The sequence below is a fragment of the Balearica regulorum genome, chromosome 18 (genome assembly GCF_011004875.1).
Source record: "Balearica regulorum gibbericeps isolate bBalReg1 chromosome 18, bBalReg1.pri, whole genome shotgun sequence".
NCBI classification, from domain to species: Eukaryota; Metazoa; Chordata; class Aves; order Gruiformes; family Gruidae; genus Balearica; species Balearica regulorum.
In genome coordinates, this window is record NC_046201.1 from 10344478 (window position 1) to 10360156 (window position 15679).

Here is a 15679-nt window from a genome sequence, read left to right on the forward strand (position 1 = left end):
CTAGTCAAAAATTCAGACAAGCAAGAACTACTGTAGAGACAAATGTCAAACATGGCAGGGTGAGGCCAGTATAAAAAAAATATTAAGAAACAAAATCTTGACTATGATCGATCAAACTGTTCTTTAGACCTACTATCCAATACGGGAAATGATGCTTTCATACACACTCAGCCACTCCAATTACTATAGAAATTACTGAACTCTCCTGAAAATCTGGCCCAGTACTTTTATTGCTAAAAGCTGAGACCAAAAAAAGGAAGTTATTTTATTTTCCAATAATAAATAGAATGCACTTAACTTGTGCTCATACAGTTTTTAAACGGTGAAAAACTCTTCAGTGCCCAACAAAAAAAATGCTTTTTCCTATATATAAGGCTATAATATGGAGCTGCATTGCAATAAAAATATGTTTGAAATTAGTAATTTTTATTACACTAAAAACCACAGTAAAAAATACTTCCCTTTTTTGTGGAATCAGCACTTTGATTTTCAAATTCAAAGAAAGAAAATTACAGGAATTCAAAGGTGTATCTGCTCTGTGTTCTCAAATATGGAGGACCAACTGAAAAATAAACATCACTAAATTAGTTGGAAACTTGTATTTGCAGTAGGCTTTGTGTTTTCAAAGGAAAAAAAAAAAAAAGCTACAGCTACCTCAGTATCTCACCTATCATTTTAAAACAAAATCTGGGTTTTGTCCCTCATCTGTTAGACAAAAGTCAAGTTTTCTTAAGCTATGAAAGGCAGTGAGACAGAAACCCAAAGTAAAGCTTAAAGGCTGTTTATTTGTAAGCTAGCATAACAAAAGGATAAATAGGGAATATCAAACAAGAATAAATGGAGCGTTCAGAAACTGGAAGTTCTTACTTCGTTCCATCCATGTCCCTTTACTGCAGTCCTACATTAATAACCAAGTACTGATTTTATTTTAACTTCTTGCCCTTTTTTTGAAGTAATTTTCAGAAGTATTGAAGAGACATAAATGTCAATAATAGCTTGGAAAACAAATTATACATTTTTGAAAATATAATTCTTGACAGTTTTCCTTTACACTTGGCATTACCTGCCCATCTCTTAACATCAAATGTCTTATGAAAAATGTTTTTTAGGAAGTAAACATATTGCATTCCATATTGGTATGATTAATTACTTAAAATACAAGAGAAGATCATCAGCTGGAACAAACCGTAGCTCAAGTCAGAGATAAACTGTTTTCTACCTGCTTAATTTCAATGTCCATCAAAATTATAATCATGCTCTTTCTGCCATACAAGTATCCATCATGCTGTAAGACTCTATTCATCAAGAACTTTTTGGAATAAAGCCAAGCTTATTCTACTCCCAGCTGCTTTTATACTATATTATATTGTTTCTGTTCCATTCAAATATTACTATGTATTATGAACCACATTCAAGCCTTGTTTAAGCATGCAAATTATCAAACAAAATATTAAAAGAAAAAATCCAGGTTATTTAACACTCTTTCCTCTATGGCATACCTTTAGACTCATGCAAAATTGCTAACACACACAGCAAAATCTGTATACATTTCTGAACTACTACAAACCTGTTTCTAAGTTAAAAATATTTGACCCTGAGATGCCTTTGCACAAAGCCTCACTAGGAAGTTCTAATTGGTCTTGGAGTTCACAGATGTGGGTAAGCCACTTCTCATTAAACTCTCCAGAACTCCATGAATCCTTTGACATGCATTTTCAAACGTAAATGTAAATAAACACTGACTAGCTTGTGAAACTTTGCTTCATTCTCCTCCAGAAGAGAAAAAGGATCAACCACAAAAGGAAGCAGCCAACTGGTTTTTTTTCTTACACGGCATATGCTTCATCCCATACAAACTAGTAGAATCTACCGTAATTAACCAGTTTCTGACTGGTTCTTTCACTCAGTAGCAAAACATCAGGACTTCACTGTCAATAACACATTTTTAGATAACATCAGTGAAGGAAGAGGAAACAGTGACAAAAAGCCCCAGGAAAGTGCTGAGTATGTTTTTATTTAAAGACAACAAATACAAGTGAGCCATTAATAGTGGCAAAGATACAGGGGGGCGAGGGGGATATCAATCAGCCCTTTCATGTTTTATTCATTCTTATGTAAGAAAGTCTTACCCTCTGTCCACTTTTTGCCTTTACTAACATAATCAGACAACAGGCAGTGCACATACTCACTTTCAGATTGCCACCTCAATTATTATTTCAGTTCTGACACACCAACAACCAATCCTAGCACTAATAAAGTTGGAATTTTCTGGTCTGCAAGCAGACAAAACAGATGCTCTAAGCCACAGATATTCAATCTGTGACCCACCTGGAAAATTCATCCTACCTGCAATCTACTCCTACTAGCTTTTTACCAGGAAGAAGTTGCCTATTGAGATACATGGTGACAATGTGATATTGAATTTATGGAAAAAGTCCAGCATGCTATCAGGTCCTTCTTGCCTTCAGAACAAGCTACACACTTGACTCAACCAAAATGCTGTATCTATTTCCAAACTGAGTATTTGTAGTAAATGCTGATTTGTAGCATGAGCTTTTATCAAATATTAATTAAACTCTAATATAGGAAGACTTAGTAAGCAGAGAAGCACAGCTTCTTCTTTAAGCCTATTAGCTAAGTTCAACAGGCACCTGTAACAGCACAGAAAAGTGTACGTTATGAAACTCTAACACGTTAAGTATTGCTCTTCTGTCAGGTGTTCCAGCCAGATTATTGGTAAGAACTACAAATCACCTGTGAATACTTCCAGATTTATCCAACACAAAGAGCTCTGAGATAATCTGCAAAGTACAGTCTGTATCCAGAAGCAATACAGACACATTAGGGCAGACTACAGACATACAGAATCCTCATGTTTTCATCACACTGTTATTTTTCTACATTAGGAGAGTCCAGTCTTATCAACCCTAGAGCCCACTCCATTTTGCAAGTCTCCTCACGTATCACTCTAAGCTTGCCGTCTTCTGTCTGAGCGAACGACCGTATGAAAGCAGAGAAGTCTCTTCTCTTGGGGAAGAAAAAATGGTAGGTCAGATGGAATTACACTTCAGGCTGAATATAATACTTCACAGGCTGTGAGACTAAACTAACCTAAAGCAGTGGTTTAATAGACTTGGGTATGAACTCAGCTGTATTACTTAGAGTCAGCATCAATCCTTAAAAACTACTTGTATAAATATTTACATAATTAATCCAACCTTAAAACCGTTCAGACATTTTTACTTATACAGCACAGTAAAATTTCCAGTATACAAGAAGGGCTACATGATTAAACTTCAATCACATTTCAAGCACTATTCAGACTCAGGTATCCTGTAGGATTAGTTTTAATCTATGGTTTTTTGCTTACTCCAACATCAAAACAGTCACCTCCCTTAATTTGTTTACTCATTTTCTTCCAGTACCTGTCACTGTGCTCTGCCCTTACTGAACAATTACAATGATCTAATTTTTTTTTCACTATTGACCAGGAAGACAGTAAGTCTACCAGAACGTATATACATGTATTTTCAGGCTTATATTAATATACCTATAAAAGCATGTTTTAGTCACTCACCATTTGCATAGGAGATAACCTTAAACAAGTAACTACTAATCCTTTAAAAAGTAGTTTTCTCATCATTATGCTCTCTTTGTACTCTCTTACTCCCCCCACACTCTCTGGGGTATATATTCTGAAATTTCACGCATACCATAAAGTATCTTTGGAATGTTACAGTATAATTGTTTAGAGAAACATTTAATGGATGAGTAAGCATCAAGAGGCCATGGCTAAGGGAAAAGAAAAGTTAAAATGCTAGAAGCATTTTGTATTGAATGATCTTCTCAGCATGAGGACAGGGGATGGACATTTGATCCAAAAATCTGGTATCAACTCAAGTGATATAAAATCAGCAGCCAGCACTGAGGCATGTGGAGCCATCTAACCACCTAAGAAAACATCTGCTACCACCCACCTCTTTCAAACTGAACTTTAGTCACTGTCTAGTAAAGCAATTAAATGCTATAGAATATTAGTTGATTAATAACATGAATATTATGATAGGGGATTACGTAATCTTGACAATTGGCTTTTTTTTTTTAATTAGTTGCTTGGTTTCCCAATTTACAGCACAAATAATTTGCATGTGCATGATACAGAAATGCAATACAAGTAACTGGAAAAAAAAGCTGGGCACTGAGTACAGAAACAGCTAAAAAAAAAGCTGAACATTCTTTCACTACAGGAAACTGCTGGAGACAATATGCTGTAAATTAAAGCCAATTTTCCTGAATTCCCTGAAGGACAGCTCCTCCCAGAGATTCTACAAATCCATTAGCAAAGGCCCATCATTATAGTTTTCTTGGGGCTTATTTACTGAAGAGAGTCTTAAAAAAGCACATCCAAAATAAAATGTACAGTGTATCGGGGGCAGGGGAGTGGGACAAATCAAGCCTAACCTTACATAATTGATTCAGATCACGATTATCAGAAAAACAGCTGAGATGGTTTTTAGTCCCAATTCCTCCTCTTCCCCATACTTTTTTAAGTCAACTAAAGCAAAATAATTACCTCTCTACCTGAGTTTCTGATTAGAAGAATGGATCCTGAGGCAGGAGAGGTGCCATACGCTGACATGCACTGGTCTGGAAACCAAGCAGTTCTTTCAACACCAGAGTTAGAAAAGCCAAGCGTCCTTCAGACCTGTGTCACAGCTGAAGCTTGTCTTATGATTGGGCACCTAAACTCTCTGTCCAAGTGGATTCTGTGGTGCTCAACGACATATGAACTGCAGCTGGTGCACCACAACTTGTCCTTGCTTCATACTTCCACAGAATTTTCAGAAACCTAGTGCCTTTGAGGAACTTCTGTTTCTGCGTTAAATTTGGTAGAGAACAGGTAACAATTTAAAAAAACTTAATTAGAAATGCATAAATAGTGTGATTCTATAAATCTCATCTTGTTAATAAACTCATCAACATGTAGCACAAGTTCTGTGCTATATATTTTCCAAAATTCCTCATCTATTTGTAAAATGTGTGAATCTAAATCATATGTAAAAATAATGGATTGCACATGCTGCTTGATTAAGGCTTTAAGAGATATCTGTAGGCACATAAGATTGCAAGAGACTTCCCTGGTCACTGTATTTGCATCCTACTACCAGAAACACTATATTAAATAATCTCATCCAGAAGACATTCATCCTCGTCTTAAAATGAGTTTTCTTTTTGCATACCTTCCCTTAAACAATCTCAGAGTTAGGATACTTATTTTAATTTCCAGCTTAATTCATTAAAGACCCCATCCAGTGGCCACTTAGATGAAAAACTTCAGATTGTGTAGGACAAGTTTTATATCCTCAAGTTTTTCTTCTCTTAAACACCACAGTGATCCAGATGTTGCTGTCAGATAAATTCACTGTTTTAAATCTATCATTTTTTTCTAATGCCATACTGAAAGGCAAATCCAAATATTCCATAGGTAACTTTTTCTGTAACTACTTTCACTTGGTGAATTATAGGGAACCATAATAGCACTGCTGATTTCAAAACAAAGTCTATAGATTACTTCTTGTGTTACAATGACCATACCAGAGCCTTCAAGTATGTCTTTGGGGGGTAGGGTAATGGGGAACACAACATAGTTTACAATGAAGTCTAACAAACAAGGGTGTATTAATCTTTTCAGCCACTTAAATCTAGGAAAATCAAAAGCAAATGTATTCCTACCATAGCACCACAAAACCCAACCCCAAATACTTGGATCTTAATGCCTGCTGGGATGTTTTCTGCTAACCATCCATTAGATTTCTTATAATACTCCATACATACATTCCTCCACAAGCTGGATTGATTTCTTCCACAGTTTAACTTGTTTTTGCCAAAGTCTCTTTTAGTTCAGCATTGGCTGCTTGCCTAACGAAACAACCGTTCTTTCTGCCAAAACTGTCATCTTCAGTTGCACAAGATGCATCTTACTTACAAACATGTATAATGAGCCCAATGTTTAATGCTATTTCAAAATGATCTCTAGGAAAACTTAAACAGATACAGAAGCGGTCAGTACCTAACCTTGCAGGGGAAGGGAAATCACTCTCAAGAAAGATTTTTCCGTTTTTTATTTAAATATACTTTTTAAAAAGAAAACCCTAAACTAATTATTACAACATGAAAGTGTATGCATTTAACCACAGACAGCACTGAGAAATACAAAGCGCACCCTGAACTTGAAGTTGAAAGCTTCATTCTCACTCAGTGGGAGGTCATCATTACATAATGATCACATGCACCATAAGCTTGTCTCTTATTGAAAAGACTAGCCTTTAAATATAAGAATCTGATAACCTCAGTAAGTTATGAAGTATTGCTAATGACTGAAAAAAATCCATTTAAATAAATCCATTGTCCGATTTTTCTGCTGTAATTTCCATCACAGCTGAAACAAGAATACCTGTGTAAGAAGTTGTTCTTCAGACAGACTATTGATCCAACGAGTATACCGTTCAGTAGAGTCCTGTGGCTCTCTTCTGACTTGGCAACCAATGATCTAAAGCAAAATGAGATCAATCACGTAGTGTAAACTGCTGTATACCCATATGGCAACAAGATCAGAAAGTAAGCATTCAAAACATGGGATCTCCAAAAATTAAGATTATATATACAGTCCTTATTACTCCCCTTCTACAGTCACAATATAATAAAATACGTCACAGTTACCCTGCTGAAATGTTAAATAGTTACAGACTTTCAAAGGTCTCTAGAAAACTAACATTGAGAAGTGTCTTTCCAATAGCTTCAGTCTTGGGAATATTTGAACCATTTGGTTGAAACTGTCAAAGGCAAGTTAGCCAAAGGCAGACATCTAGAATGCAAAATTTCAACCGAAATAACTGAAGTTTGGCAAACAAAAATTAGAACTCGGACAACACCAGACAATCATACAATCAGTGCCATCACCTATAATACTGCGTGTTACTTATAATTCATATAAAATAAGGAAAAAAAATAATCTGTATTCTGATTTGTCTCATACATGGTAGAACAACATAGACACCCTATTTTGATTTGTTCACTGAAGTACTATATACCCATTTAAGCAACATTTTCTTCTCTAATGACTTTCTGTAGCTGTACAGGTTCAATATGAATTTTGATATTCTGAACACCTATTGGCATAATAAATAGCTTCCAATATGCATCAGAAACAGAATACTAGAGGGATTTCATATTATCTGTAACTGCATAGACACGTATTAATGCAATTTCACACAAACACTAAACTGTTTACCATTCTCTGGTTAGACAAGGAAGAAGCCAAGGAGAACGGTAGGAGTGTGGCTATACAGAACTCTGCTGTTTGCTGCTCCCAATGGTCTACAGTCCGCCTGAACTTCAGGGTACTACAGGACTTAATTATATATGCAAAGTAACCTGATATTGTTTTATACCAACTTCTGCACTCCTGTCAGACTATAACTGTCTATTTGTCTTCCAGATGTTGATGGGTACTTCCTGTTGAGGATGTGTTCAACCATTGAGATTTAACACCAAAGCGCAGCTATTAGCATTTCTGAAAAGGAATTTCAGATTATCAAGTTCTGTTCAGGAACAGTGTGGAAAACTTACTTGGTTTATTTTCCACCCTAAGCATTCATAAGGAATGTCAGTGTATATACACTGAGCACAGCAAGTTCAAATCTTTCAGGTATCTCTATTTACAGAGCTTTAAACCCCACACAGATGTAAGTAGTTGGGCTAGAAATCTGCACGTGCAGTTATGAATACTTTTGATGTGGGAAGAAAAACACCATGAAGAGATCTTGCTGGGGGACTGCTGGCAATGAAACACCACAATTTAGAGTATGATTAAATACAATCAAAACAACAAACATGAAAAAAAAAAAAAGAAATCATGATTTGCTTATCCCATAAAAATAAAACACAATGTCTCTGAACTATGAATTTTTTCCTCAATGACAACTACTAATTACTACGGACAACTTCAATCCTAATCCTAACTCTCTCCTGCATTACAGCTAAGTAATATAAGACATCTTCAGAAACTTAACCTAAATTTTTTTTAAATTGAATATCAATTAGAAGAGTTCACAGATCCATTTTTAAAGGGGGCACTCCACAGATATAAAAACTTCACAGAAGCAGCATCAGACGTACATATATTCTGTTCTGTGAGGATTATTTTTATTTACAGAACCCTTGCTAGTATTTGTTAACCAAGACAGACGATCCTCTCTTGCATACCCTAGTATTTTATAACTTACAAAGACACCTTACAAAACTATGCATGAAAATCAGAATGGAAAAATTACAAAGCACTTCTTTCTTGAAAGGTATTCTATAACAATACAATATGAAAACTTAGTTTCTTTATTCAAATAGTCATAGTTTAAGCTGAACAAATACAGAATCACAGCTTTCATGAGGTAAGAGATAAAAAGGAAAATCTCAAACTTGTTTTTCTCACACTCATCAAATAAACAAGTTATTTAGGAATTACTGTTATTGCAGTTATGTAAATCCAGAACAGAAAAAACAATAGGTTACACTGAATTTTGCCATAATTTGGGGCAGAATCCTTGGAAATGTAACCTTCCAAACTCCTTCATCAATTGGCATACCTAATAGCAAGACAGAGTGAAAGGATAACAATCTAGACCCTTATATAAAAAACATACTAATCAAATTTTAGAATAGGTTTAAAAAAAAATATTTTTTGTACACAGCAATTTTGTTTTCTACAGCAAAGCTCAACCTAATGTTTAGACCAGTAAAACCAGTATAAGATATTAATTTAGAAAACTATATAAATACAGTGGAAATTAACAGGATTGGCCTCTGACTTTTAACAGTCAGATGTTAGAGTAACTCAGTGGTTCAAGAATTAAATTACATTTTTTACCTAGTCCAATGAAAACTTCAAATAATCACTAGGGCAACCCTTCTGTTGTTGTGAGTCAAAGTCCCTTTAGCAGCACACCAAACCCCTAAAGGTTCATGGCATCAAGTCTAACTGTAGCTTTACTGGAATTGATGGCAAAGGGTTTGAACAACAAGCTATCTCCAGAGCAAGGGATTTCACTTCCATAACTAAAAAGGGCACAGTTGATGACTCTTGGTCCTTGGATTTTCAAAATAAGACTCCAAAAACCTCCATTTCGCAATCACTAACAAAGTGTTATGATGACCTTCTCTAATATCAATGAACACTGAAAAGAAAGAACAGTAAAACCAATGCTGGGAATTTAGGTGGGAAAGAAAAGCTGCTTGCTGGAAAAACATGAAGACAATGCAAAATGTAACTTAGAAAAACAAAATTTTCTGAGACTCCACTTGCTTACTGATGTCCTCGTTTCTCTAAATGATACTTAGTATAGCATACCTTCGGCCCCATACCTTTGGCTTTCCTTACTCTTTTCTAGTTAAAGCTCTAGCAGGCAGGCATTACTGATGAATGAAATGGCTCCAGTGAAGTTAATATAAAGATGAGGTTAAGATTTTACTCTAATTTCTTTTTCCTTACACACTGAAAAGGATCATTATCTAGACAATAAAATATCATAATACATACATAGCAATCCTATACTTGTTTCATATATGGAATTCAAGGCAGAGGGGAAAAGAGGGATTAATATAGTTAAAACTTTACTAAAATGTTTTCCTTAATACTGGCTTTAAGTTTTCTTAAAATTACCTCAACATGATACCTACACACACAACTAAAGTATTTATTTCCAGAAGACTAATTATTCCTAAAAATCTATTCTTTTACAAGCAAATTGAACTGCTGTCTTCGCTACTCCTCCACATCCAAAAAACCAAACCCATAACAGCCCAACAATTCCTTTCTTTAAAAGCAAAGGAACAAAAAAGCCAACAAAAAAAAAGAACAAAAAAGTTCTTAGTGGCCTTTCAGAAGATTTCCATGGGTGTACCAAACCCATCAGTAGGGCACATAAAAGTAAGGATCTCCCTCCTGTAGAAGATAGTATTGTAAAACGCCATTTAACCACATTCTTTAGTTATAATGATATCACAGCAAAGTACACTTCACAATACAAATACAGGCTATTGAGAACAGCTGCATTTTGATCTTGCAACACAGTAGGAAAATAACTACAAATGCATAACAAAGTTAGCATTTTGTAAGAAGTGAAGTGTTCACACTTCCCTCTACCCTAACATAACAGTAAAATGTTTTGCACAGCAGACTGACTTCCTGCTTTCTTTTCATTTTCAGAACCAATACCACTCAAGACTGCTTTTAGCATCATCTTAAGAGATACATTTTACAGACAAATCTTACAATTGTCACTACACAATCAAATTTATTTCTAGATCCTCAGCCAAAAAAATTCCACACCTTTCTGCTCTTTAGCTGTACCATTCCTCTCCCAACAGGACTCTGACTCATGACTAGGATTCTTGACTTACATGGTTGCAAGATAAACATCACCAACATAGAGTAACTCAACCTGAGCCTTTGATACAGCTTCTGTAAAGCAAAGCTCATTTATCCAGCTTCTTTCATCCAATCAAAATCAGGATTATTTAGAGGACAAACGGCTTCCTCTAGTTCCCCTGTGTAAGGTGTGGCATCAGAAGCAGCTGCACACTGTTTCCTATTTCCTCCATGTCTCATAGAGCTTTTATATTCACTTCACTGAGTATTTCCTCATAGCTTTTAAATTGAAGGGAAAGGTTTTTCACTGATGCTTCTTTCAGAAGTTCTAAAACACTTTGATAAAAATCTTTCTGACCTATTTTACACCCATACAGACTTCCAGAAAGTACAAGAAACTCTCCATATTAGAAACATTCTTTCCAATATTTTGAGCACCTGTTTCTATGCAAAAATGGAGTTCATCCAAGTTTCAACTTTTTGATCTAATTAGGCAAGTTGTTTTTTATTTTAACAAATGCTATCTGTATACTGGTATATACCTGTACATAGATTAAACTATGCAATACATACAACAAATGAAATGCACGTCATATTCCAACTGGAAACTCGCTGTAATGAAGTAGTAATATTATTTGTATAGGAAGCAGTAACATAAACTGTAAACAAAAAAGTTTTCTGGCTCATAGCAAAGGACTATGGCAGTTCATGGAAGAGCAAAAGTCTAATCCAGAGAGAAAATCATGACAATCCTTTCTGCTACAACATCAGATGAGATAATTAACTTTCTAGACAAACAATTACTTTATTTATGCATTAAAGGTAACTTATAGTTTATTTAGCTATTTACTTAATTGCAATCAGCATTGGACTCTCTGGAAAGAAACACAAAAGAATTTATAATATATGACAGCAAGAGACAGTGATGGCTAAGAATATTAAGAGCATAAAATAGTGGTCTGGTTTTATCTTAGCTACCAACAAATACATAGGTTGAAAAGCCATACAAGTAACTTTTAAAAATATAAATGGCTTAAAATGAGCTTTGTGGGAAGAAGTGGCCAAATCCAAATGTCTAGCTTATGGTCCTGCCTGGCCTCCAGCTACCACTTCAGAGAAGGACCACGCCTCTAGTGTCTGCCAGTCCTCTCTAGATAGTCTCAGACAGCCTAAGGCATCAAAAGAGCATTAGATGCCTATGTTTAGCCACCTGAATCTCTCTTCCCTAATAACTCTACCACTTCACGTGGAGTGGAGATAATGAATCATATCTAAATAAGATTATCATAATCAATGTCATGGATATGTACTTTATGCCACTACATTTAAAATATTTTCAGGAGTTAGAGGACTATAGAACTAATACAATATAACTATGATACAATTAAACCAGTACAAATAATAATATAAAACTAGAATAATTGGGATGTCTGTGAAACAGATGCTCTACATTGGTCACAGTACACTGGGTTAGCCATGATGTATGAAATACAAATCTAATAAACACATTTAACTACTTGTTGATCAATACAAAGTTCAGTTATTATCACATTCAGAGGAACTAGGCAGGGTTATTACATACAACACAAAATTGGACTACGAGCACATGTAGTACTGTTCTGTGAGTTACAAAATTGTTCCCCCAAAATACCAGTCCTGTACCTGATAAGTACAAAAATCAGCATTCTGTACCCAGCAGCAACGTCAGCCATCTGCTTACATGCCATAACTTGTTCCAACTTTTCACTACTCTCTGTTTTTAAATATAATACTCAGGTGGAGATGTTTCTTATTTTCATCATTTTGATTTTTATGTTTTACCTTAAATGGGAAAGGAAGTGGGTAAGGGGAAGCAAAGATTAAATGAGTTTACAGTAATTAAAACCAACACATTTTCTGCAGACATGGCATTTTTTTCTTTTTATTTTAATCACTACAACTTCCTCTAGCACAAAGAATCTTTCTTCTTTCAGGAGACAGCCGATGGGTCAGAACCCTCCTGTTGCACTAAAGAGGAAATGAGGACGAAAAATTAATTGGTGTCCAATTTTATCCTATTTTTTTCCATCCTAGTTTTATAAAAAGTGGAAATGAACAGAGACAGGCAAAAGCATAAACTCTCTGTAAGATAGTAGGCACCTAGTGCCTACTATATACATACATATGATTTCTTCATATAATATGTCTTCTTTTAAGGAACTTTGTTTTACGAAGTTTTTTGAATTAACCAACTAATAATGATACTGAAGCAAGCATTGGGAAAATAAGTCTTTTAGCAAGGAAAAATCCACAGCTTTCTTGTACAAAATAAATTGCTTTCCTCAACTTATGATATTAAATGAAATGCAACTTTCAAAGTTCATATAAAGTACAAAACTTTCTACACACTGAGAAAAAGTGCAGTGTTGAGTTTCATGTTAGAAATATGACTGAATGACATAATCCTCCTAGAAGAGAATGTAATAAAATACTTACTAAAGCTTTAATTAGAAGTATCATGACATCTCATCCTACCTACATAATGCTCTATGAGAAGAAAGACTATTCAAATAACAAGCAATACAGGATGGAATATCTCTAGTGCATGATACCTTTTTCCCCCAATATGCCTGTTTAGGAATGCCCACAGAGGGAAATTTCCTAAATTAAAAAAGCTACTGGGAGACATTTACCTTATCCTGAATGTTTAAGAACAGTTTTTGTTGATCATGCCTACCTACATCTTGATGTATAAAGGAAAGGTAGATGTTACCTGTGCTGTCCCCAAATCCTACTTCTATTATTTTTGTTGTACTAACTTCCACCCCCACCCCGCAACTGCTCTGACACTGCAAACATATCCTGAAACTCAGAAAAAAACTTGACAGGAGAGCGAAAATTTTTTTCTTGTCTTCCCTCTGTATTGATTTCTTTGATTTTCATTCATGTAATATTTTAAATATTATTTGGTTTTAAAAACTTCTATAAAAGTTTTCATTTTCTTCCTCGGCACACCCACCCACCCTTTCTAAATACATGTATTTATGTAAAAAAAAAAAAGCTGTAGGTATTGGTGCAGTACCTCTAACACTAGCTGTTACGAGTGCGGATCAGTAGCGTCCCTAGTATGTTTTACTGGAAGTACCAAGCAGAAACCTACCATGAAAAGAGGAATTGGTTGAGACAGTCCAGGATTCTTTTTCAAGTGGACTTATGAAACAGTGCTTGTAGCATAATTTTTAATTGCAGAGCTGTGACTCAGCATTATCTCGTCAGATCACCCATTTCTCACAGGAAACATGACTAACACAATCTTCCACAAGTCTTCATTTGTAATTTACTTAACTAGCTAGAACTATATTATGTTAACTAGCCTGATTGTAAAACTAAGATTTAACCATTAAATATCTAAGTATTGGATAAGATTTTCAGCCAATGGTTATAAGCATAATTTCACTCATTTTAACTAAATGTGAACAGGTCATTACACTTATATAATTAATTTGTTCCTTCACCCAACTAAGGAAAAGATAAAGAATATTTGGAATTATATGTTAAAATCTATTTCAATTGCAGAATACTGGGGCAGGGAAGCAAGATCATCTTCAAGATATTTATCAGCTCCGTTTCCAGTTCTTCATAGAATCATAGAACCTTTAAGGTTGGAAAAGACCTCTAATATCATCGCCCAACCAACAACCCAACACTACCATGTCTACTAAACCACGTCCCGAAGTGCCACGCCTACACATTTTTTGAACATTTTTTCTTACTAGTCATATTTAGAGCAAGTAATTAAAAAGCTCTATATAGCTAAATCCATATTTTGTAAAAATATATTGGGATGTATATATATATATATATATATGGGATATTATTGGATGGTCTTCCTTCAAATTGTGACAGTGCCATAGAAGAACCTGTCTATAAAATACTAACCATTAAGGAAATAAAATTACGTCAATAATAATAATAATAATTATTATTATTATTGTTTAGGCCTGATTTTGCTGCCATTTAATCAAATTCCCCTTCTGCTACCATGTATTTCATTCACAGTAACATTAGCTACAAGAATTCACACAGTTTCTTTAAAACTCAAAAAAACCTCATATTTGGATAATGTGACCAAATTACAGGGTAGTTAGTAAAAAAAAAAACCCTATGTTACCTGAAAGATTAAAAGAGATTTACAAAATATAGCTGTCTACTGAGTACATGTTACATTGAGTTCCCAGACAAGTACAATAACTGAAACATCTGCTTTAATCAATAAGAAATGTATATGGCACAGCAACAGCTAAACAGACTAGATATTTATGCCAACAATCAGCATTTTGGATTTTGACTTTACTGAAAAGAGACTTAAATTTTACATTATTAAAAATACTAAAAAGATTTTATTTAAATTATATTGTGTTTTTCCAGAGGTCTGGGGCCTTTTATTTTTTTAATGCAGCAGAATGATGAAACGGCTGAAGATACTAGTGGCTGTAAGAAGGATCTTGTGACTATCATTTAGTGTAACCGAAAATAGATCAAAGGAGTATTTTTATTTGGCTAAAATCTTTCCAAAATTATATACTTGGGGAAGAAGGTGGTAAAACGTATTTTTCTCCCCCTTTCATTTCCAATAGAAGAAACAGTGTTCTTCAAAACACATGACACCTGTGAGGTGATTTGCATTAGGTGTAAAGATACGAAACACACCCTAGTGTATTTAAAGCACGTTTTAAAAATTGTAAGTTGATGGTGCTGACTCCCCAGAGAATCCTTTAGGTCAGATGAATATCCGTTTCCACAGATGTTCCTATCTTGTAGCAATCCATTTTTAAGAACACCTGTTAAACATTCTACTTGGCACTGGTTCAAGTCCAAAGTCCACAATAGGATGTTACATGTTTATTTTCATCCCTGAGCTGGCAGAAAGGGACGGGAAGCAGAACGAACCTCCCATAATCCAAGAGGAAATGGTTAGTGACCTGCTACTCCACTTTGACATGCACAAGTCTATGGGGCCGGATGGGATCCACCCAAGGGTACTGAGAGAGCTGGTGGAAGTGCTCACCAAGCCACCTTCCATCATTCATCAGCAGTCCTGGCTAACCAGGGAGGTCCCAGTTGACTGGAGGTTAGTCAATGTGACGCCCATCTACAAGAAGAGCTGTAAGGAGGATCTGGGAAACTACAGGCCTGTCAGTCTAACCTTGGTGCTGGGGCAGGTTATGGGGCAGATCATCATGAGTGCCATCATGTGGCATGTACAGGACCACCAGG

The 15679-nt window shown here is 35.2% G+C and overlaps 1 protein-coding gene across 11 annotated transcripts in view; it reads right to left on the reverse strand.

The window, feature by feature from the left end:
- Nucleotides 1-15679, reverse strand: part of QTGAL (queuosine-tRNA galactosyltransferase) — a 133453-nt gene that overhangs the window by 87940 nt on the left and 29834 nt on the right. For 8 of the 11 annotated variants that reach the window (XR_012838274.1, XR_012838275.1, XM_075770716.1 and 5 more), the window contains one exon: nt 6455-6550. The exons of 2 other annotated variants lie outside the window; for them this stretch is intronic. Coding sequence is in view for 6 of the 9 variants with exons in the window: in XM_075770716.1 (XP_075626831.1) it covers nt 6455-6550 (96 nt within the window). In the remaining 3 variants the exon portion in view is untranslated. Of the gene's footprint in view, nt 1-4573; nt 4720-6454; nt 6551-15679 lie in introns of those variants that run through there. One more of the 11 variants, XM_075770720.1, reaches the window with a different exon arrangement.